The sequence below is a fragment of the Leptinotarsa decemlineata genome, unplaced genomic scaffold (genome assembly GCF_025532065.1).
Source record: "Leptinotarsa decemlineata unplaced genomic scaffold, Ldec_3_MD MMD2_P_RNA_scaffold_2, whole genome shotgun sequence".
NCBI classification, from domain to species: Eukaryota; Metazoa; Arthropoda; class Insecta; order Coleoptera; family Chrysomelidae; genus Leptinotarsa; species Leptinotarsa decemlineata.
Window position 1 is genome coordinate 4,609,771 of NW_027412529.1, and position 26,004 is coordinate 4,635,774.

The 26,004-nt window shown below is 39.2% G+C and overlaps 1 protein-coding gene across 1 annotated transcript in view; it reads left to right on the plus strand.

Moving 5' to 3' along the window:
• The window catches only part of LOC111517445 (uncharacterized), an 86,793-nt gene that overhangs the window by 16,089 nt on the left and 44,700 nt on the right, over window positions 1–26,004 (plus strand). Inside the window, 8 exon segments of the mRNA XM_074181940.1 lie at window positions 266–588; window positions 3,357–3,566; window positions 9,411–9,592; window positions 9,717–9,829; window positions 13,286–13,679; window positions 13,682–14,093; window positions 19,723–20,074; window positions 21,738–21,908. Of these exon segments, the coding sequence (XP_074038041.1) occupies window positions 266–588; window positions 3,357–3,566; window positions 9,411–9,592; window positions 9,717–9,829; window positions 13,286–13,679; window positions 13,682–14,093; window positions 19,723–20,074; window positions 21,738–21,908 (2,157 nt within the window).

The following is a 26,004-nucleotide window of genomic DNA, read 5'->3' on the forward strand; positions in this document are numbered from 1 at the left end:
AGTTATACTGTCGTATATGGCTAATTTACTCTTTGAACAGTTGAAACTGTTGGTTATATATAATTGATTATGGATAAACAATAGTTTGAACTATCGATTATAAAATAATAAAACTACGTGGCGATTCAGCACCTTCATAATAGCTCAATATTCGCGATTCCATTTAATATCCAAACGCTTCCGAAAATCCCCCACCTCTCAAATTACTGTGGCATTCACACTGACCCGAATTTCGCAAATAACCCTCGATCCTTATCGATTGCAGGCGAACATCCAGCAGCTGGCACTGACCTACGAATCTGAAGATGAAATGATGGCGAGAATCAGGAATAAGGAACGGCGGGATACTGCCCATTACAACCGGCAGGACATCCGCGAGCAGTATTGCATCACGGAGAGAGGATTGGGGGCGCTGGAAAACAAGCAGAGCCTCTTCGGATGTCTGTCGACCCACCACGGATCGCCCTGTTCGAATCGCACGTCGTTATTCACGGCCTGCGTGCGACAGAAAGCTCCGTCAGACGAAAACTTGTACGACCTACAGAGGCGGCATCCCTCGGAATATGCTCCGTATCCACGGAGAAGCAGGTGAGAAATCAAATGATGACGACTGACCGGGTAACCTATTAATTGAGGTTGCGCGTAACTAGGCCGATCCGGTTCGAAGGACCGTGAAATATGTGGGATGTTGGCGGTTTAATTTTAAACTATGATAATCTCATGAGACATCTTCTGATTCAAATGTGGTTTGAGCGTGGTTGTCAACGTTTCGAGAGGTTTCGATTACAATTTTCCAAAAAAATACAATAGATTTGAAATTGTGAAAAAAATATTGAAAACGAGAAGAATTTTCATTTTTCTCAAAAAATATTTATTTATTCATCAATTTCTATTTTGTCCCCTCCAAAGTAGTCTCCCTCAGATATGATACACTTGTCAGCGTTTTCTCCAATCCTCGCAGTAGTTCTGATATGCACTTTTTGATATGTCCTTGAGCTTTTTCAACGATTCGATTTCTATCTTCTCAATAGTCGTAAAACGCTGTCCTTTCACGGATCTCTTCAATCTTGGGAACAAAAAGTCGCAGGGGGCCAAATTTGGTGAATGTGGTGGCTGAAGCATGATTACGATGTTGTTTTTGGCCAAAAAGTTACGACCAAGTAATAACGAGTGAACAGATGCATTATCGTGATGTAAAAGCCATGAATTATTTTTTCACAATACCGGTCGTTTTCTTCGTATTGCTTCTCGCAAGCGACGCATAACATCAAAATTATACTCGTTATTGACCATACGACCATGTGGCAAGAACTCCCGATGCACAACGCCATGGTAATCGAAGAAAACAGTGAACAAAACCCTGACAATTTCTTGAACTTGGCGTGCCTTTTTTGGTCTTGACTCTCTTGGGCTCTTCCTTTGGGACGATAACCGTATACCCATGATTCTTTGATATGTCCTTGAGCTTTTTTAACGATTCGATTTCTATCTTCTCAATAATCGTAAAACGCTGTCCTTTCACGGATCTCTTCAATCTTGGGAACAAAAAGTCGCAGGGGGGCAAATCTGGTGGATGTGGTGGCTGAAGCATGATTACGATGTTGCTTTTGGCCAAAAAGTTACGACCAAGTAATAACGAGTTAGCAGATGCATTATCGTGATGTAAAAGCCATGAATTATTTTTTCACAATACCGGTCGTTTTCTTCGTATTGCTTTTCGCAAGCGACGCATAACATCAAAATTATACTCCTTATTGACCATACGACCATGTGGCAAGAACTCCCGATGCACAACGCCATGGTAATCGAAGAAAACAGTGAACAAAACCCTGACAATTTCTTGAACTTGGCGTGCCTTTTTTGGTCTTGACTCTCTTGGGCTCTTCCTTTGGGACGATTGGACTTTGGTTCCGATGTCATAACCGTATACCCATGATTCGTCACCAGTTATGACTCTTTTGAGCAAATGTACATGTGTACAAAATTTCATGATCATCAGTCGAGTAGTTTTCGCGTGGAACAAACAAACTTACATTCGCATTTAAAATATTATAGTAGGGATTTTATCATATAGGTATATAGGCGCCTATCCTGTTTTGATTTCAAAAATAAAAATCAGTATCTGGTAACCACCTCAAACTACCCAAAGTAGTATTTATAGAAGTGTGTCTGTTACATGGTTCAGTAAATATAAAACAGTACTTATTACCTATTACCCTTACCCACGCCACTGTTGAAGTTGAACATTTTTGGACCATAGTTTGTATAGCAACCTATTTATTATTTATTCATGTAGATTTACACCCTTGGATATGCGCATATCATTAAGAAACATCCTGTATTATTAGCATATCAATTATTGTTCGCTAGATTCTCTTATACTTTCAAATTTGATACTCACATTTTTGATAATATTGTCGTTTTTTGAAGAACTTATTCGAATATTTTGGTTTGGTTTATGGCTCTCATTGAAAGTTGAAATTTCAGAATATAAAGATAACCTACTGTTCAGAAGATACCTAATTTTGAAACTTCAGCTCTCAGTTTTCATTTCATATAACCCAATTTCGGCAAACAAATTGGTGTTTGGCAAGATGAGTTTCATTAAAAAATAAATGTGAAGTACAAATTTCTGTTGGAGTAAACAATTCGTAATATTACGGAACACCGTGCTTCATCACTTCTTCAGTTATTGATTTCCACATACTACAGGGTCTTCCAAAAGTGACTTCCGAACTTTGACAATTGATACCGGCTATCTTGTGATGCTACATGTGTCAAATTATTTGACATTTATTTAGTCTGTTTTGCCAAATCACCATGGAAATACTTTTTTCCGTTAACCAGCTGTCGCACCCCTACGAACGACAATCCTCAGAAGCGAAACGTGTGCGAACTATGAACTAACGAGGTCTTACCTTTTAACGTGTGATTCCTAATACGGGTTAGACGATAGCAAGTGAAAATCCATCGTTCAGTCTGCAGCTTGAACCACCGACTCGCACATCGCTCTATTGAGAGAGAGTGAACAAAGCACCCACGTCGAACCGCCCGGCTACCAACCTACCAAGCATTCAACAATCCCGCGCGCTTCGCCCATTTCACGGACGCCATAATCATCCTCCTGAGAGGACTATTCGCAATGTGGTGGACTTTTTCTTCTAGAGTTTTCTCAAGTCGCAGATGTATGCGAATAAGCTACAAACCACAGCGGTTCTCATAGCCAACATGTCACTTCGTTTCATTTAAATTTAAAGGTAGAAAGCGCCTAATGGATGGAAGACCCTATACTTTCGACTCCCAAGATGATTTCGAAATGATTGGTAATTTCGAAGTGAATGTATAATGTATTTCAGATATCCGTGGGGGCCCATCATGTCAGACATTTATCATTACGACGAAGATTTGAAATCATCCTATTTCCGAAGAAAAGTTGTAGTTGATCCCAGCCGTTACACCTGGATGCCCTCCGATGATGAATCTGTCAGAATGGAAAAGCCTAGGTCTATAATGGAAAACGACTGCCACGAACATACGATCAATAGGTTACCCTCAACTTTACCAGGGTAAGTAATTTTAATTTTATAAAGTACATTCAAGTTACATTACAGCAAAATGAAAGAATGAAAAATCCACTGAAACCAACAGAAAATTACATTCGATGAAAACTTAAAAAGAAATTCCGTATGATCCCAGACCCTAAACTCTGTAACTATAGCAACCTCACCCCCTAGAGAGCGTTATTTAGATCGGATCGTATCGCTTCGCCTATAGAACAGTAAATAAAAAAGTCGCGTTCCCTGGGGCTTCAGTACGTATACTTTCCACACGGTCTTGACCAAAGAATCGTGGTACCTCAGTCAGCAGTTGTAGCCGACGTGGAAGGCATCGGTCACGTCCAATGTTGACATCGTGGTGAACGGTGACGACTGCTTCTCTGTTGGAGACTGTGTTCCCAACGATACCAATATCGAATCCAAACTCCAAAGCCTTGATAATCTTCTTGCAACCATCGTGGTTATATTTAGACACACTTCAGATACAATATGAGGATAGCGGGAATTTGAAAAGCAATATTTGCTCCCAAGCTTCGACCTTCTTGTTAGTTTCCGACGAAGTTAGCCCCTCTAAACTAATTTTGGAGACGAGTACCGTGGGCGCCTGACAGCCTGTACTTCCTCAATGTTGAACGGCAGGGTGAGGAAAGGCTGGATATTCTCAACAATGTGGTCTCCGGTACGATTATTGCTTGACTTTAGTTGCCCCCCACATATGTCACTTATTGGTGTACCGGTTGAAGTTGATCTTGCTAGTTGAATCTCCTATATTATTTGATTCCATTACGTTCCATCCATTACTTAAATCATTACTCAAAGCAGAGTCAATTTGAGATTTTTGATCTTCAGTGTAACATTTAACCAAGTCCATTAGCTCAAACATTTCATTATTGAGTTCCCTCGAAAGAAAACCTAGAAACTCCTTTGCATCTTGTTGTCTACCTTGGATACAGGCGCTCCGCATGTTATGCAAAATTTTATGAAGTCAGTGGTAATTATAGCTGCTTGGTAATTTTTGGCATTTTTAGCCTCTCTCCTGTCTTTCGTCCTAATGTAGGAAGCTAAAGGGCCTACACACAATGGGAACCTGGTTAGCCAAACTTGGTTCGCACGAACCATATTCGTCATTTGTTATCCAGTGTGTGGTGTTTAACGAACCAAGATCGTCACAATTCGGGTTGGAAAGAATTTGTTCGGTTCACTGGCAGGGTTCACCAAGTTCGTGTGTGTGTGGAAGAGGGAAACCGTTGTTCGCCGTTTTCCTCAGTGCTTGTGATGATATGGCGAATGAAAACCACGTCCTCCAAGTTTCTTCCAGTGGCCAGGTAGCGAGTTGTGTGAGTTGTTTTGATATGCAGGGTGTCACAAGTTCCAATAAATTATCGAATTCTGTTTCAGTCATTGTTGAATAATTGGTGTAATCGTCCGCACTGTTCTACCTAAGATGATATTAGAGATTGAGGTGAGACCACTTCTGTCTAACGAAGCCACTGCTTGGTCCATTGCGATCTCTTTTTTTTTTCTTGTAAAACCCCCAAACGCATAGAATACAACAGAAGCAACTGCAATCTTCGAAGGAGTTATCCCAACTGCTGGAATGAAACTGGTGAAGTGGCGAAGCGTTTTTCGTCTCCCTCCATTGTGTGTAGGGAGTGACGAACCAAGAACATGGTTCGCCGAACCAAGTTCAGTTCCCATGTGTGTAGGCCGCTTAAGTAATCAAACTGATCCACAAAACGACACATTCCAACTACAACCAGGTTGGATTTCCTCCTTTCGTTCGACAAGACATTTTAGCTCGGGCTGTTCAAAAAGTTGTGAAGTGGTGGACATGCGATCTGGGCTTGTATAATCGAGTTGATGTAGCAATTGATTTGATTAATCAGACACCTTGGCTGCAAACTCACTGCCCTACCAACGATCGTGTATGTAGATAGAAACTCGCCCATCATATAACAGTCTGGATAAACAAACTGGTCGGACCTTCTAGAGTGCTTAAGGGAGAATATGGGTATGGGGAATTCTTGGCGTCTCAGACAAAAGCGACTTTGTCGAAAATGTTGACGGGATAAGTCGAAACATGGGCGTTTTCGGGTCCGAAAAGGCTTGCCCACGATTTTGTAACAAGGGTAGCGTTCGTTACTCCGACTCCATTGGGAATTAGTTCTTTTGGAGGCTATACGGATTCAGCCGAAGAACTCAGTTCAGCATGCTCACTGCACAAATGATCACAACTTTATTTCACTACTACACTGACAATACAACTTCAAGTAAACCAATCTTGATAGCTGAATTCGCACAGCCTCTTGTGCGGTAATGCTTATATAATCCGATGAAACTCTTTGGAACCTGATGTAATAATTCTCGAACAACCCGGCATATTTAGAATTTTCGAAAGAGACACAGGTGGGGCTGAGCGTAACTTTGACTGAGTTGCAGTTATAGTGAATCACACACCACCAGGAAGTGCCTGGTGTCTAACCGCTGTCCTGAACATTTTCTGTTGTAGTAGAGGATCCACTTTTCATCGCACATAACGATCCGATCCAAAAAAGGATCGTTCTCATTGCGCAAAAGCAAAGACAATATCAGCCCATCGTTCAAATACCATCAAACACCACATAGGAGCTAACGTCCAGCTCTTTCGCCACCGTTTGTGATGGGCCAATCTCACCAGGGTCCTCGAATCCTCGTCCTGGATTATTGTAGGTCCACCACTTCCAGGCTCATCTTCACGGCTAACATCTCCGAAACGAAATTTTGCAAACCAACGTCGAACAGTGCGTTTATCAACACTATCATTGCCAAATACCTGGCTTTTTCGATAGCGCTTTGGTTCAATTAGAATTTGTAGAGAAAAATCGGCCAAAAATCGCTGAAAATAAGTTGAAAAGAGACAAAAATTTGGAATTTGGAAAAAAAGAACAGGATCAATGTATGGAGTACAAAATTCTATATTGAGCAGTAAATACCACGTAAAAGTAAATTCTTCTTTATAGCAAGACTGAAGTATAATTAGCTTCAGCCAGGAACAATCACCGCCGTCCATTCCCGGATCTTATCAGCTATAATATCCCAAGGACATTGATAACTAACGAAATAATTTTATCACAGTTTTCGAAAGCACGTTATTTGGTAACATCCCGACGCCGAAGGCGGAGGGATGTTACCTAAAATAACGTGCTTGAGGAAGTTGTGATAAAATTATGAGTTATTTATCAATGTTCGAGGGATATTCGGTGAGAAAATTTTTTGCAATTCGAACAAAATTATTTATTGAACACACAGTTATTAAAAGAACAATTCGTATAATGATATTCCGTTGATCTTGCTGTATTTGCCTCGGTTACTGCATAGGTGTTTCCACGCATACTATTGATTATTTGGTTATGATGTTCCTGATCAATATTCAAATAAGGTTTTATGGAATTTCCATTATTGTGCCCAGTAATTTTCAACAATTGCTGTTCTTGAACTCCACTCTTAGCTAGTTGACTGACTGCAGTTGCTCTATTAGAGTGATTGGTTATTTTCCTCTGTTTCGTATCCAAGCCAATTGCTTCAGCAGAAGATTTCGTCCATCCGTTGATTATATTTCTACCCAGAGGCATATTGTCATACCAGTTATCGCTTCCTGTCTTCCAGTGACGATTTGGCCTTAAAAATAGTCTATTTGTCTTGATATTTGTGCCTCGTTTTGATAATAATTTAATGAATAATCTGACAGGACAAGCATTGTTATCACTATTTTGAACTAATCATTTGCTAAAGGCGCAGTTCTTTGAACCCCCTTGGCAGGTTTTACTGAAAATTGGATTATATTCTATCCCATTAGTTGGAGATCCATTGTTGTCCTTTTCGATATGAAAATAATCAACTAAGCAAGCAGCACCTTCACCACCTCTCCAAGCCAATTCCACCGCTGCTATGTGATAAAATTTGCGTAGGAGTCCTATAGGGGTATTTTCATCCCAAAAGTTTATAATTTTACTCATTTCATTTGAAGTTAATGGTACTGAGCTTGTTTTGCGTTTAGTGGGATCTGTTTGTAAATTTCTTCGTGCTGCGTCGCGTGCATTCCGCGCTTGTTTGAATGCAACACTTTTAAAGGGGTCTAGCATGATATTATACTCCTTGTAATACTTTTCTTGTAATAATTTGCTTGTTATATTACATACGGTTTTAACAGTAGCCTTCTTAAACTCTGTGCTATCCTTTTTTCTCATATTAATCGCCCAATCCTTGAGTATTAATGCAAGCTCTTCGAGAGTACGATTTCCATCCAATTCATATTTTCTAGCGTCACAAAACTCCATAAATATTTTCCAAGTGTATTTTTTACTATTGACAGTATTTTTTGGTGTATTTTCTTCAATGATTTTGTCAATTGCCGCATCATTTTGAACACCAAAGCGAGGAAGTGACATTTTCGAAATAAATTGAATTACTGAAATGTCAAACAACTTTATTGTGTTGGTTGCTTAGCAATGTCATGACATAAGTGATAACTACCCGTGAAAACTATCCATGGGTAGTTATCAGTGTAATGATGGTTTCATTGGTTATTTCGACACACATGACTAGAAATAGACAAATTTGATAGGATAATTTTTTGGCAAAAAATTTTCAGGCCAGATATTTCAATTTCTTCTACTTACTTAATTTAGTGTAAGCCACCACAGAGTACTGGGTGTAAGCGATTTCTTGTATATTATCTTTCCCACCAACCGATTTCCTGGAGTCTTTGAAGTCCACTAGATACTCGTTAGGACAACAAGAGGATTGCTCCGAATTCTTAGGGTTCTTGTTGAATACTCCTCGTGAGCAAAAATATAGCAGAATCAATACTCCTGACCGATCTGGATTGAGTGATTCCTTACAGTCTATCTCGTCTTCAGTTTGTAGATCTTTTGCTGGAAAAATTATCACTTGTCTACTTTGTAGTAAATGTTCAAGAGGTAGCAAAAACCAGTCCGTGCAAAGCTTATTGTTAAATCATCTGAAAATGGAACTTTTAACAGGTGATGATCGACTGTATTGCCAAACATGCGCCAAACTAACTGACTGTTATAAGAAAACAAGTATATCTGAGGCACCAGTCAATCTATTAATAACACTGATGTTCTTCAAACATGACTCATTCTCTGACGGAAAGTTCCAAATAGATGAACACTTCAATCTAGCAGACCACTATTATAATCTTCATGCAGATATTTTCACTGTGGTTCTGGCGTTGAATCTGGTCATCATTACGCATTGGTCAAAGATGAAACGAACTGGTTTAAGTTTGACGATAGTCGTATCACAAAGTGTTTTGACGATGTCTTGAATTTATTGGAGCCTCTGGAGACACCATACATTTTGTTTTATAAAAGAGAGGGCTTTGGCAGATCAAGAACTTCAGATGATGTGGTGCTGCAGGTTTTTCCGGGTTTTCCTGCAGCTGAATGAAGTCGCCCCGGAGCGCCAATTAATTTTTGTTGTTTCATAATTTCATGATTTGTATTACTTTCTTCTGTATATTATTCATTAAAAAGTTTGCTCAGGTTGCTATTAACCGTAGTTTGTTTCAAGTTTGCTCAACAGACCATATGTGCATGTTACCATGGGTTTAATCACCGTGGTATGGAGTCAATACATCGCGTCTGGCTTCAGCTCCCACTTCTTACCATAGGCGCATAGGCGCAAATGTTTGATCCATGTCAGCCTAGGATTTTGTATGACTCCCGGGTATTTGACTTCTCCCGACAGCTGTACCTCTTCACTTCTTCAATTTCGAAATATTTATATCTTCATCATTGTTTGGGACGGGCTATACACTGGAATCTGAAAAATAATATTTTACATTTTCAGTAAAAAGCATGTCAGTTTCGCAAGATCCCATACCATGGCGTCTTTTGATGATGCCATTTCCTCGTTGAGCTCATCTACAAGTCAACTGAGTAGGATAACGAAAAGTCAAGAAAGACTGTTGGATGTGAGAAAAACTGAAATACAACCTATTACAAAACAACCGGAACATGAAATCTTGTCAGGTTAGTATTTCTCAACAACCACAATATTATATTTTTAAATTGAATATTACGAATTATCTGAAATTTTAGATTTCTTTAACCTCAACACAAGTCATTCCAAAGATATGAAAATTGTTTTTTTCAGATAAAATAAAACGAGCATCGATGAAAACGCAAGCAACTCAAACAGAAATTGGTTTAGCCCGAAAACCACTACCTCTAACCCACATTAACTTAAGTCCAAGGTCATTACAGAAGGTAAGTAATCCAGAATACTGGTTCATCTATGAGTAGCACATTTATTGACTCAAGCACTCCTATTCCTCTTGAGTAGCTAGCAATAAGTGATTTTGTGAACTTTTACATATATTCCGTGGGCATACTTGAAGACTGGCTGGAAATCATATTAACTGAAAGAACAATTTGTTCAGGCCAGTCTCAACTCACCTACACTGTAGGTTAATGGACTGAATCTGGACAGGTGGGTCGTGGTGGAATGGAACCAAATATCAAAGGTTTCGTGGTACACGAGAGGTTTCTGAAGTACCAAGTACAAGTGCCAAACGCTCCGTCTGCTACAAAATGTTTGCTACTTCAGATTCCATTCAACCACGGCCAACTAGATCGGAATTTGTTCTCTGCGATCGTGACTTCAGCCGTGAAAGACAATTTTTTTATACCAAACGAAATCATTTATGAACTCTAGTGGATCCTTGTGAACACAACAGGTCAACAAAACAAAAATAAATTCTATGACTCTATCGACTTTGTTTAATAATTTCAACATACCAACACTGCCTATCTTTTCAGTCTTGGGTTCATCAATATTGATCCACTTATTTCGTTGACACCTCAAATTGATTTCATCTGCATTTTACAGGGTTTTCATATTCTTCTCAGAAGAAACGTATGCATTTTGACCAAGCGGTTAAGTGTAAAACGTATGCATTTTGATCCAGCGGTTAACTATGATATTATAACTGCCTATAGACTTTGATCTCATGTGTTCTTGAATATATTCGTTACCTCACATATTTCAGAATCTCTTCTGCTGGATTCTCATACCTCGATAAATGTTCATGTCTGAATTGACTCACTCTTGCACTAAATTAAGTGTTGGAAATGGCCTCCTTCGGCTTCAATACAACCGTCTAGCGCTGCATCATTAAATTTCGCACTCTTCTGAAAATACCTGGCGTATTTTTCATTATGTCACATGAATTAAAGATTTTATTCCGTAAATCCTCTTCACTTTAAATAGCAGTTTTGTATACCAACGCTTTAAGGTGTCCCCAGAGAAAATAATCTGAGGGATTCATTTCGGGCGAGTGAGGTGGCCATGGGTGTGGGCCTGCTCTCCCAATCCAGCGATTATGGTAATTTTCATCCAAAAATTGCCGTGCCACTACATTCAAGTGTGATGGAGCACCATCGTGCATGTACCACATACGGAATCTTTCCATGACTGGAATTACTTCTAAAAGTCCAGGTAAAACAAATTCTAAAAACCTTCGGTATTCTTCTCCATTAAGTCTAGGTGGGAGGAAGCGAGACCCAATGAGATGGTCACCGACAATTCCAACCCAAATATTAAAAGAAAACTGTTCTTGAAAATTATTTTCTATCAAGGCTTGTGGATTGTTTTCGGCCCAAATGTGATTGTTGTGGAAGTTAATAATTGAATTGAGAGAAAAACAAGCTTCATCTGTAAACAATATTCGACTTGGGAAACCTGGATTTCTTCTTATTTTACCGCGTAACCAATTAGAAAAAGCTAGTCTTACAGGCAAATCTCTGGGCTATAGAGCTTGCACACGTTGCATGTGATAGGGATATAGCTGCTGGGCTATTAAAATCTGCCACACTGTGACATGGGTAATATTCAGTTCTTCAGCTATTTTCCGAGTACTGGTATGAGGATTTACTTCAATCTCATTCAAAACAGCTCCTTCAATTTGAACTGTTAGTACCGTTGCAGGCCTCCCAATGACAACCGTCGATCTTTTAAAGCTGACTGGTTCAGAAAGTCGTACATGGAGACGTACAAAAGTTCTTCAATTAGGAACTACACGCTGAGGAAATCTTTCATGGTAAATGCGTCTTGCAGCATTCGAGTTTCCATGAGCCATTCCATAACAGAAATGCATATCTGCCATTTCACTGTTAGTAAATTGAACCATGTTTTACAAAAATGGTTCGAAAAATAATCACTAAACACACTTTTTATAACAATTATAACTTAAAAGCTTTTAAGTTGACAACAACTGTCAAGTTGTTTATTAAATGCTGCAATCATTTTCCAAGGCAACCCTTGATTATTATTTATGGTATTTTCAGAAGAGTGCAAAATTCAATGATGCGGCGCTAGACGGTTATATTGAAGCCGAAGGAGGTCATTCCCAACACTTAATTTAGTGCAATTCGTTAATCTAGATGTTAATGTTATTTAATATTTGTTGTTATTGTTACATAATTAGTAATGAAAAATTGTAAAAATAATAATTTCCAAAAGAAACATTTAATTCCCCATATTATTCCTTGTGAGGTCCAGGAATAAGCAATTAGGTCAAGTTTTTTTTTAAAAACTAAGCAAGATACGAAAAAAATTCAAGAGACAAAAAAAGTTGTATTTCTAATTGCTCAATCCGAAGAAATGATAAAAATTGCACAAAAGTCAGTGGTGTACATTTTTAAGTCAAAAATATTCGTTCAAATCCTGCTTGAGACGCCACTGGACTTAATAAATTGAATCACGTTAGGGCTAATCTAGCTCGTTAATGTTATAAATACCATTGCCAAATCACAACAGAATTAGGTAAAGGATATTTGAGATATTTACGAATAACTTTTTTTTAATTTTTATTTTAACACCCTGTATCTTGAGAACGAAGGATTTGCGGACCCATGTTTACATGAACAGTTCGTCTTAAAATTACCTAAAGAATCGTCTGTTGAATTTATGGTACATACTTAATTAACACCCTATATATTCACATACGTTTTGGACTCGATTATCAGTAAATTGTTCATTATGCAACTTCAGCTCCTACGTTTTTTCGTAGATGTGCTACCTCCGCCTTTCTTTACATACTGTGGATATAGGTCAGAAATCTGCTAGAAGCTGTTGGAGGATATGACGACATAGAATCAACATCTAAGTTATTATACTTTTGTAGCCGACCACAACAATAGCCGTTTTCTCAACTATCTAGTTCAACTTTCAGTATGGTATCTAATATCAGTAGAAGATATTCACCCCCCTCTTCAACTCGAAATTCTTGAGTTTATCAATTTGGATGAGCTTATATTGATCCCTTTCCCGTTGATTCATCTTGTTATAATTATCATTCCCTGCTCATCATTCCACTTTTTTGTTCACCTTCTGCTGGAGGAATAAATAGACTGGTTCAAGAGATGTAGTAGCTCAGCTGAAAGTACCTGCTTTTCCTTTCAAACATATGCTGCTTGATCTGAAACTTGGTATCCATACTGTGATCTGTTAGCCAGCGATACACCTTAGATAGTGTTAGGTACTGAACAGAAGTACCACTGTTTCGATTCTCGTTTGATCTAGCTGAAAGTTATTTTTTGTAGAGTGACATTTCCAAACATATCCATCTGAGTGAATTTCACGCAACCTAACAGATTTTCTGATTATACTTTCGTGGATACTTGATGTAATTATATAAATGACCATTATTGTTATAATTCAAGGTGCGAGTGGTTTCTCAGGGCGCCCAGACCAACGGCTTAGTCCTGAACGGTAGGAAGCTAACAAAATCTTACTCGGAGGCCGGCAACAAGTTCGGAATCTCGCCCAACAACGTGGAGTACCACCATTTCGAGCCCATCTTAGACCATGAACCGTTACAACGAACCCAGTCCGACGAACCTCCAAGGTCTCCCTTCATCCTCAACCCCACGCCACCCTTAATGTTCCAGGAAGAAGCCCCGCGACCTGTGGAGAGCGAAACCTCTTCCCTGTCGAACCAGGAATCCGAAGGCTCCGCAGGCTCGAAGAAGGAGATCTTCATCGACTTCAAGCCTCAGTTGCCTCTCCCTTTGGAAAAAGTTACGAAGAGGGCGCTGATTAAAGCTCTGTCGGACGGGAGATTCTCTTGGACCAACGCAAACACAAGAAACCTGATGACTGTGTCGTTCCAGAGAAGCCTCTCCACTCTGTGAGCCACGACAACATCAACACTGAGGAAGAGCACAAGCCGTTCACTCCCTATTTTCAGAATTCTCCGATCCAAAACGAAGGGATTTGCAAACCGCTAGAGGAGAACGTCTACTCTTCTCTGGACACAGGAATGTACGGGCAGGACTCGATCGACGAGGACTTCCACGAGCACTTGATTTACAACAAAATGCTGCTGGATAATCAGAATTCCAAAGAGGAGGGAAGGATTGATATGGAGAGATGGCTGCGAGATGAATGTATTGTTCCTTCCATTAGTTTTTTGCCGGAAAAGAAATCTTCGCCATTTACTTCTAATGATTCTCTAGCGAATGATGCCAGGTGAGTATTGTATGAGTTGAAATTATGTTTTACATCCAGACTGACCAGCAACCAACACTTACAATGAATAGGGATAACATATGCATATTTAATTTGGTGATCAAAGATGAAATAACAGACCACTATTAACAAACCAGGCAAAATGTGAAGTAAGGAAATAGCAGAGACATAATGAGAACAACAACACTTTTTTTCTCATTCATTTCAAACTCAATCACCATAAATTACCTTATGTTAGAAGAATCGACAAAACTTCAATCAAAGGGGCAATTCTCATCCGCAACACCAAATGAAGTATCAATGAATAAGGTCGACAAATCTTCAACATCTGTTTGTCTCTTAAAATTTGTTTTTCCGTTAACCGGCGGCTGTTGCTCCCCTACGAACGATAACTTTCAAAAGTCGAAACTTGGGCGAGCTAAGAACTAACGAGGTCTTACCTTGTAATGTGTGATTCCTAACAATGGTTGACCGATAGAAAGTGAAAATCGATCGTCCGCCCTTGCGCTTCGAACCACCGATTCATATAGCAGTTGATTGAGCCAGTGAAGAAAATCACCCACGTCAACCCACCAGCAGTGGCGTAACAGATATTTTTGGGCCCCCCCGCAAACCCATTTTCGGGCCCCCCACTAGTTATTTTCGAACAACTGATATAACATAATCAAACAGTTTCGTCATATAGATGAGGGTTGCATAAAATGGTGTATTTACTGTTTCAATCATGTTTCGATTATAAAATTACATCACAAACATACGCGACCTTCAAATAAGCAGGTAGCTTCGCGGCTGTGATCGGCTCTCTGCTATAACATTTGTATTATCTTGGGAATAGGATTTTATTGTTCTATTGACAACTTTTTCTTCGCCTACATTCATCCCACAGTGTTTTTAGTTATTTCATTGTCCCACCATAATCAATATCAGTGAATGTAAATGAATAGTTTGAAACTAATGTTATTAGTTTTTAATGCGTATCGGAATGTTTTTTATCAATAAGAGGCTTGGTGTTTTGTTCATAATACATTTTTAAAATAATTTACTGGGTTAATTAGTTTTCAAAAATGGTTTTAATTAACTCCAAAGTGGATTTGATTCGAAGATTTCCGTCCTATTTTCACAGGCTAAAATACTGCATTTTTGTAAATTTTATCTTTGTATGAATTTCAATCGTTGACCTACATTACAAATATATGCCTTCAGTAACGATGAATCTTGAGGTAAAATAAGATATAGAAACACGAAACAGAACAGAAAGTACTGTAATATCTACTGGCCATTCAGCCGATGTAAACAACGCAGACGCCTGTCATCCTTAGTCAATTCTCACCAAATTGCCGGAACGGAATGTTTCACGATTCTGCCGCGCTTGCCAAATTATCCGCCACCATCGCCAATCAAGAATTGACTCCAAAATCTTCCCTTTCCTTTTGTCTATGAAGTGAAAGAAGGTTCTACAACACAAAAAGTACGTTAAAAACCGTTACAGCCATATTTTCAATACAATAATTAAATGATAAAATTTAATATGAGACCCGCCACTCGTCTCGCAGGCCCAATTCTTGTTGGTTTCCTCTTGACCTTTCCTGCTTACCGGTTCGCGCCCTCCCTCTCGGCTCTCGGGCCCCCCAGCTCTCGGGCTCTCCCAGTTCTCAGGCCCCGGATCTAGGGCCCAGAGCTCTCGGGCCACTGGCTCTTGGGCCCCCGGCTCTCGGGTCCCCGGCTCTCGGGCCCCCGGCTCTCGGGCCCCCCGGCTCTCGGGCCCTGCGGCCCCCTCCCTCTGTCACGCCACTGCCCACCAGGATACCGTACCACCGAACGGATACTTCGCAAAACTGGTGAAACACACATGTCACTACAATGAAGAGAATTCATCACAGCCTGGTATAGGGTCCAATAACTTCGTTTACTGGACTTTGAGAATATCTAGAGTCCTTCATAACAGCTAGTGGGAGACACCATCAACCTTGAAGCAGCTTACATTCTGAAATAACGACACATTTAGCTCGGCCAAAGTGGGGATAACTTATGAAAACCTTCAATTTAAGCGAAACAATAGTCTCAAAAGTAATTTTTCCTATTGTTTTCTTTTTCGTTTCATTTCAACAAATTTCTCATTTTTGATGAAACCTTTTTCGAAAGTCGAATATTTTTGAGGGAGTTATTGACATAACAGAAACCTAAAACGTTCCTAACTTGAAAGTTAAGTGCTCTAATGATCTCATGTGTGGTTTTTTGCTGTCATTATTTCCAAACTAGCAAGTCTTTCCACCCTTATTAGTGCAATGACAGCCGCTTATTTCATCCTTGGTCACCAAACCAAGAAAGTTTATATTATATTGGGTTCAACCACCACTAAGTATAGCCAGTACATCATCCTGACTTCAGCCCTTATTAGTACGTATGGCCAGTTCTGTTTATCATCTCTAAGTGGTGGCAGTCTGGCATCCGGCATCTCTCCCAGTTATTTAACCTTTCGATAATTATATCTCTTCACCTTGAAGTTGTACAGGTCTTGGTCCCTCTATCCCGGTGAATGATCATATGGTCGATTTGGTGTCTCTTCTGTCGAAAAGACATATTAACTCATCCAGCACAAGATTACATAACAATGGGCACAAGATACCCCTTTAGGGCATCTTTGAGTGGCACTACCGTTTTTCCTATAAGGTTGTTTATACCAATCTTCCTGCTGCTTGTATCATCAATCCTCTTCTTTTCGACGCCTGGATTATTGATTGTAAGAACATCGAATGCTTGCTCAATATCCAAGGAGGCACCTAAAAATATTTTCTAGCGGGCAAGTATATTCTGCTTTTTCTGTGATCATTATAAAACCGTTTCCAGTGGTATCGATACAGTACTCTGTTTACTGTAACTGTGAAGTACAGTGTGACTAATGAATCCATCCATCACATTTGCTATGCATCCCACGTTGAAATCTCTCATTCTGTTTCCCTTTACTTCGTACAACTTTTATGAATGAAAACTTCTGAGAGTTGATGACTGACATAAACTTCAACAAACAATTTTCCAAAATTCCTATTGGGTTAGTCCCCAACTGCCATGTCCGAAACTAATCGATTGAATTTGGAAGGAATTAACCCAGGTAGAGGCTATAATTTGATATAACCCTATTAGAATGGATTCGCGTGGGATATTCCACGAAGAAACTTCGTTTCCTTTGAATTTCATCCGGCAACGGACAGGATAACTTGATTATGGGAATGGGAAGCAATTACATTCGGGATGAGAGTACATGTTTGGGATACGGTCCAGGTTGTTAATCAACAAATTAATTGGGTGGAAGTTCGCCTCTATTTATGAGATAGAAACACGTAGAGGTAAATGTAAGCTGTAGGAATTACCGAACACTTTGATGAATTTTCTCGGAGAAAGACTTTTAACGGGGATCAGAGATGAATTGATGGAGTCTTCGGTAAATACCTCGTCGAATACGGGATTTTAAATTGGAGACCTTTGATGAACGTTAAACCTTTTGATTAATTTCACGTAGAGTAGGTACTTGAAATAGGGAATTAGGTATGCTTTTTTAGCGAAATATATTTCTTCTGTCGGAAAGTCCTGTATGTCAATAATGTTTCATAATAATTTGTTTTAAGTGAATAATAAAGAAGCTTTGAGGAAAGAACAAAAGATAATCATTAATTTCAAAACAATATATATATATATATATATATATATGGCACTCCTCAAACTTTTTTGAGGAGAGATGACAGTACTACCAACTGTCGAAAGCGCTCGCAAATAATTAATAGAAGATATAAAGCTTCAAATCCTTTTTGTAGAATTCAATATTGAAATATTCAAAATAAAGGAAAATTATATATGAGTTGACTGCGATGACGACGGTAGTCTGTCAAGGTCTCAGGAACGAGTGGCTGTGAAACCCCGTCTCCACTCGTATTTATACTAGGAAGAGGTGGTGGGGGTAGAATGTCCATATACTCACTCCTAATTGGTTCGCATTAGGTCTTATTGTTTCACGTTGTTGATGCTGGTCAGATGTCGATCAGAGTTGTCTTCTTATCCATTTTTGGCGTTCTGGAGTTCTGGATATCACGTTTGGCTCGTACATCTCCTATTTTTCTGTTAAAGTTGTTGGGATGCTCATAGATCTCAATGGTTTCCCTACGTAGCCGTGCCTTGTAATGCGTTGTATTAGGCAAGACAGCCTTTCGTGTTCTTTTTCTGCCAGAACATGTTTAGCTATTGCAGTCTCTCCACTTGGAAAAGGCGGCAGCTACACCTGTGTTCTTGTATTCTGGTGATGATGCTGCGTTTGGTAACTCCGAAGTAAATTGAGCTACAGGAATAGGCATTCTTGTAAACGGCTACGCATGACAGTTGCTTACTCGAGTTGTAGATGGTCGGTATTGTGCCGTGAATTACTATTCATTTGCATTCTCACTCCTCTTTTCATAATACTCTTTGGTTCGACATGAATTGCTTGTTTCCTGTTATCTAGTTCCCTTCAGAAAATATAAGGAGCTAAATATCTCTTCGTTGTATTATCTACTGCTAGATTTTCTACAATACACACAATAGATATTTCGGCTTTTTTCAGCATCACTGGATGAATATTTTCTTATTCAGGCGATATACAGGGTGTAACTAAATAAGTGTAAAACATTTAAGGAGGTGATTCGTCATCGAAGAAAAGATAGGATCTTTCATATAAAGAAATTTCATTGGAGCATCCTTTGTTAAGATACAACCCCTTAAAGGGGGTACATAAAATGTGTATAACAATTTTTTTCACAAACACTAAAAAAGTTACAATACTGAAATTAACGTGACGTTTTGTACTACCAAAAAGACACTTGATCAGAAATTCATTTGGTTTACCCCATGGTTGTAAGGGGTGGAAAACGAAACCCTTAAAATTTATTTTCAATGTAAATTTTTGTCTTATTATTTGTTTACCATTTAAAAATTTATTTCCGATAGCCTGTCTCCTGGGTTTTTTGCTGAAAATAAACCAGTTCGCAGCAAAAATTTATTTTACGAATAACTAGAATTGCAGATTATTAACGGAAACAAGATGTTCTTTCGGAAACATCCTGTAGATCTAATCTTGTGTGTTCAATTTCTCCCTGAGTATATCTCAGATATTCTCAGATATTGTTGTATTCAGTTAGATACCTTCGTATTAATCCCATGCACTTAATTTCCTTGCCTTTCTAATTTGTTGTGTATGACCTAGGTCTTTTTCCATCTATTCGATCTCTGGTTGACTTTATACTATTCCTGACTTTCTGAGAGTTTCTGATAGAATAAGATCGAGGTTTGAGGTTCTCAATTCTCAAAGATCATGTGTTGGTGTCCTGAAAAACTAGTGTTTACGAAAGCAGGTTCATTGCTTACTGTATCAAATATCAATGTCTTTCGTTGGTGCACTGATTCTCTAGATGAAAAAGTATGTATTGACCCCACAGGGATTTTTGGTAAATTCATATGAGTCAATTGAAAAAACATCCAAATCGGAGTACCCTACTCGGTGTGTTCAACAATTTTTTCGAGCAACTCGTTAGAACTGCTGCTGGGAGGATATTTGCGATATAAACTTCCAACATATTTTACCTCAAATAAATTTTTCATTTTCCAGAGATCAATCGGATGGCATTTGGAACGAATCCCAAGTGACGGTGCTCCAAGTCGATTCCGGCACAGACAACGGAACAGCTCTAAGCAGCTCCGAGATGACCTCTGCGACTTCTCCCGGTTCAGCAACGTTGGCTTTAACTCCGTCTTCGAGAAGGAAACACTTACTCATGCTCCAACACCAGCAGCGATCCTCCATTGACACGGAGAACCTCGACGAAGAAATCGCGGACCAAAGCGCCACCTATCCCAGAATAGTTTTGGACGTACCGACGGCCAAGCAGACGGATACGCCTACCGTTCACTTTTCCAGACAATATCTTTCCGTGCAGAATTCGATCCCTATGTGGAAAAAGGTAACATGTTTAGGATTTTTCTGTGTTCTTATTATTGATGTCGACTTCACTATTATCGTTAATCTTTTGTTTTGGTTAGGCTATTTCGTTGGAATGTTACAACAAAATGGGGCCTAAATATATTGATAGTTTTTCTCCATTTCAAGTGTTGAATTTTTAACAATCCATCTATTTATTTGAAATGTCCGAAACGAAATTTCGCAAAACAACGACGAACAGCGCGTTCATTAATACTAATATGTTGCCAAAAGCCTGGTTGATTTTTCGGTCTGTTTCGGTTTTAATTTCAATTCGTAGAGAAAATTGGCCGAAAATCGCTCAACGACATCATATAGTAATGAGCTGAAAAAGGGCAATTAATCAAAATTTGGAAAAAAAATGAACAGCATCAATGTATAGAATACAAAATTTTCTATCGATAACTATATAATACGACACTGTAAAATAAATATTCATTGGAATATGGAGCTACAAAAATACATGACACTCAAACGGTCGAAACTTTTGGAAAAAGTTAATAACTAGAAAATGAGACTAGTTGAAACTCAGAGCTTTTGATTCGTATGATTGCATTATTTGTGACAGAAATTGTACTTCTTGGATAGCGCTTCTCTCGCCCTAATTCGTACTTTGTCAGGAAATACGCGGAATGTGAGAAATCTCAACTGCAGTGCAGTTTAAATTTTTAAAATTGCCCTAAAAAAGTCCACGTGTGGATTGGGAAAAATCTTTGTTTTTCATGAGATGCCTTCCACTGAGGTCTGTGAAACGTTGACTATCTCAAAGCCAAAGAAGACCTTCAACCTCAAATATAAATGAAAATACAGTTGGAAAGTTTCGTTTTTCAAAACAAAAATCAAAAACATCACAATACAATTCCATATAGTGTACAAATTGAACTGTGGAAGCTGTCGCAAATGCTATGTTGGTCAAACCGGACGGTATCTTGAAATACAAGTTTCAGAACACATGAGAAACTAAAAAACTAAATATAAAAAGTTCCACAGTTCTCGTTGAACGTAAAAAAATATGGACACATTTTAATTTTGATCATCCAACTATTCTAGATGTTCAACCATATTTATCAAAAAGACTTTTGAGCGAAATGATACATATCCTCAAATGCGAAGAGAAGAGATGCCGATGACCTTAGTACTGCATATTTACCCTTTTTTCATTCTTTTTCTTTCCGCCATTGATTAAAAAACAGACACCACCTTTTCAGAATCACAGATAAAGCCATTCGTTTGTTTCATTTCGTTTTGTGTTGGTGTTTTCTCGGAAATTTGGTTGTTGCAATGTTTTTTATTTTTTCTAAATATGTATCTAATATCTCTGATGGTTTTTAAAATAGAAATATCATCAATACGAAAACATTACTTTTCGGTCAGTAATTTAATTAAGAACTCATTATTTCTTGTGAAATTGAAAAGATAATAATCGAATGAGTTTTGTGGAAGGTACGTTTATGAAAATTCATTGTTACAGAGCCCTGAAGAAGAATTTAATTAAATTCGAAACGTCGGCAAGAACACAATTGTTATTTTACGAAAACATCGATCCTGTTACCCAATCAACCTTTTTTCAGAAAAATTATTGGATCACTAAACTAGTTAACCTCAAATATAATATATGTTAAAACACTAAACAGTGTTTTCTGTAGGTTCCGGAGTCACCGGCTGAGTCTCCTCTACCGGCAGTAGTGCCGGACCTTCTTCTGGCAAGGACGGACTCGTGTAAAACCAATACCGACGTTTCTGAGAGCACGACCACTGACGATTACATCACTGCCAATTCAGGAACTGACAGTTCCCGAAAAAGTGGGTCATTGCAAGTAAGTCACTTACATTGAATGTATTCACTCTAGCATATTTTCAATTTCTGCTCTGAACGTGTTTCAAAATGTGTTGATATATTTGTGTTCCGTCAATCAGCTGTCGCCCTCTTACGATTGACAACCCTCAGAAGTCTTACCGTTGAAAGTGATATTCCTAGCAAACAATATGCAGAGAAAATCGAAAATCTCATAGTTGGTATTGAACCAAATCCCCTTTTTTTCTTTCTGTTTTTTTTTGGGTACATAACCTTTCACAATCTGAGAAATAAACAAAGCTAAATTAATAGAGAATCTGCTGGAGTGTAATAAAGGGCAAACTGACAAATTCACTCTGAAAAGTTACTGCGTGATATAAACCACTTTGTTCTGCTCATTTTTCAGACTCTCAAACAAATTCACATTGTAGTTGGCTGAATGACTAGAACGAACCACTCACGTTAATCAACCGACTATCGTCCGACCATGAGTTTGATATTTCATTTTTCAAAATTATTTATACATTCTTCTACATTTTCTTGACTGTTCATGTTGATAGCTAGACGAAAAATTGAAAGATCCCATTAGACTGCTGGAAGTAGGGTCGCAAGGATCTCACCCTTGCGGTGACCAGCAACGAGACCTTGGGAGAATGTAAATTGAGTCCTTGGCGTCGAGTCACAAAAACCTTACAGCGTCTCACTACCTGAGGAGTAGGCAGACTAAGACCTCGGTGTAGTGACAAATTTTTGAAAATGGCTTCAAAATCAAAGCCGGAACGTCAAAATACTAAAAACACAAGATGCGGTTCAACCCGGACTTTAAGTTATCATATATGAGGGTTAGGTTAGGTCTAAAGTGAGTGGGTCTATTCGACTCTCCACCGCAACCCTCAAGGGTTTATTGTGGCTAACACATATTCACACTCAACCAAATAAACCCAGCTTCCTAACGAAGCCGATTAGTTTGTATGGTGAGTGGTCTTTCAGATCAGATGGTAAGAATACGGCTCTGCCGAACTTTAAGAACCTGATTCGGGGCAGGCACAAAGAATGTGTTCTGCTGTTTCATAATTTTCCAAACAGAGGCCTCACATACTGTCCTCCGACAGTCCGAGTCTCTGGATATGATGATTCAAATGACAGTGACCTGTAAGAAGGCCTGTTGGACATCGAAGTTCATCCCTACTGCACTCCAACAACTATTTGGTATCAAGCTTCGAAGGGTGAATAAACGCCTTGGAGTGAGTGAATCCTGGAAGATTCTGCCTGAAATCCATAAATCTTCTTGAGATCCAGGTGTCCAATGTTTATTTGGCAAAGCCTAAAGCGATGCCAATGACAGGTTCTGGCCCGATGAAGCTGCTCGCAGCACCCTCCTTTTCAAGGGAGTCAGCGGCCTCATTGCTTTCCAGGCCAGTATGGCCAGGAATCCAGACCAGAGACAAAATGTTGAGTCTTTCTATCGAGGAGAGTCGTTTTTGACAATTTGCTACCAATTTAGACGTTGCTCGGTAGGAGCCAAAAGCTTCCAACGCCTCTTGACTGTACGAAAATATTTTTATTGACTTGTGTATGAGGTTGGATTCTTTCAATTTCTCCGCACATAATTCAATAGCGTAAATTTCCTTTTGAAATATAGTCGCAAAGGTTCCTAGACAGGTAGATATCTCGGTCCTGGCTCTGCGACTAAAAACACCTGCACCAGAACCGGAAGGTGTTTTTAATCCATCTGTGAACCAACAACTATCTGCTCTTAATATTTTCTTCTCCTGTCCTCTCTACTCGGGAACAGTAGTTTATGAGGCAGTTCGTAGTTGACAGTTGGAGACATCAAGTCAGAGGTCATTTCCAGAATGCTGTGACTTCCAGTGTCTATTGCACTCGCATTAAATTGATTTGTGCAATTGGCAATGTGCACACGTTTGTATGTAGTCCATCTCTCTCCTGAAAATGTGGAGAGGAGGTAGATCTAGAAGGATCTCCATGGCCGCTGACGGTGTGGTACTGATGACACCACGAATAGCCAGACAAGGCTGTCTCTGTAAGCCAGAGGGCTTCGCCTAGGCCGTTTTCTGTGGCCTCCGGCCACCAAGCAATTGCACCATAAGTGATCATTGGTCTGACAATCATCACATAAATCTAATGAATTCGTTTAGGACCTAAACCCCAAGTTTTACCAAAAATCCTTCAACATGTTTATAGGGACAGTCTGGCTTTGTGTAAAACTTTTTCCAAGTGAGTCTTTTATCAAGGACAATGCCAAGATATTTCACCTCCCTTCCAAATGGAATGACCTGACCATTGAGGAAAAGTGGCGTTAGATCGTCCAATTTTCTCCTCCTGGTGAAGGGGATTATCACAGTTTTGCTGGGGATGACATACATCTTCTCCCTCAGGCACCAACTGTGAATCACATCCATCGTACTTTGGAGGATATTACAAGCTACCTTTTCCAATGTAGACCTTATGATGCACTGTTCGGAACCTTTGGTGTAGTAATGAATATTACTGGAGTTTTTTCCTCAACACCAAATCGTTATTTTTACCACCTCGACACGTGTTTCGATCAAAGAGGAAGAATAAAACTGATTATTTCAATCTTCCTTTTCGAAGATGATCACTTGGCCTAATGGCCTCGCCTTGAAGAGCCGTAGTTGCAGTTCTGTTTACCAGCATGGCATAGATCCAGCTAGTTATGGTCGATTCTATACCTTTCCTAGCCAGAGACAATCCTATAGATTTAGATAGTGCATTGTTAAATGCTCCTTCAATATCAAGAAATACAGCAACTGCAATCTTCTTGTTGTCAAGGGATTGGGAGATTTTCTCTACAAGGTTGTTTGATGCTAAATCTGTCGATTTGTCGGTTTGATAAGCATACTGGTGGTTATTCAGAGGGGATGCATATAATGCTACCCTCCTGATGTGTCCGTCCAGTATCCTCTCAAGTCCTTTCAACAGGAAGGATGTAAGGCTGATTGGCTGGGTGGTATATAGGTACAGTTCCACGGCAGAGTAGCTCTATATGAGGGTGGTCTAATAAAGATACAAACCAGGTTATTTTTTTATTTTTCAACATAGTCTCCTCTTAACTCTACAAACTCCTCCCAGCGAAGAACTCATCTCTGTAGTCCGTCCATATATTTGTTCATCAAAAGTGAATAGTCGGTGTAACGTGAGCGGCGCCCAATGCGCGGACAGCTTTCTCATGCCTAAATGTTGATAATATGTGACAAAAGCGTTCTTCTGACACGTTCATAACCTCTGCTGTCTCTCTCACTTTTTTGTCCAATTCCATAAAACCACTCACATCAACTCACTCAAACAACTGCGCGTCCAAACTGGCTGAAACTTTGGTGAGTAACTGTCAACAGATGAACAACGAAATTCACTAGCTTTTGACAAAATGATTAAGGCTTTCGCGTCGAGGTTTTCAGTGTCACTATTTTTTTTTTCAGGTTCGAAGGCCATGGATTTTTGGTATTTCTTCCTTAATGTTTATCAACCTTGATTTGTTGGATCCCGTATGAATTTGCGGTAGTTTGCAGGGTCTAATAGTTCTTCAATTTTGCTATTGTACTCTGCAGTTTTCAGAATCATCGTGATATTTCTCTTGTCTGCTTGAAGAATTGTGAAATCCTCATTATGGCTGCAATCGCTCTACCACCACGACCATCGACTGGAGCTGCGTCCGTCATTATTTAATACTTCCTCCAACACTGTTGTCGAGTTGATTATATAATTTTCATATGTCCTCCCCGTAGAGGTTTTTGACAAAATGGTAAAGGTTTTCGCGGCCGAGGTTTTCGGTGTCACTATTTTTCAGTTTCGAAGGCCGTGGATTTTTGGAATTTTTTCCGAACCCCTAAAATAGTGCCACTAACTTTTATTTACGAGTGCTGCTATCTTCATGTTGAGGTCAAAAACTTTTTAGACCACGCTCGTATGCGTGTTCTGTTAAAAATACTAAACCCTTTTAGTTTGGGATCCTTTGCCGAAGACATTTATGTGCTTGAACTCATCTGAAAGCGCATCAAATTTTCTCTGCCAATACGTCTTATTGAAACGTCAAAAATCCTTCAAGAACATTACTCAATGAATTTGTAGTCATTTGA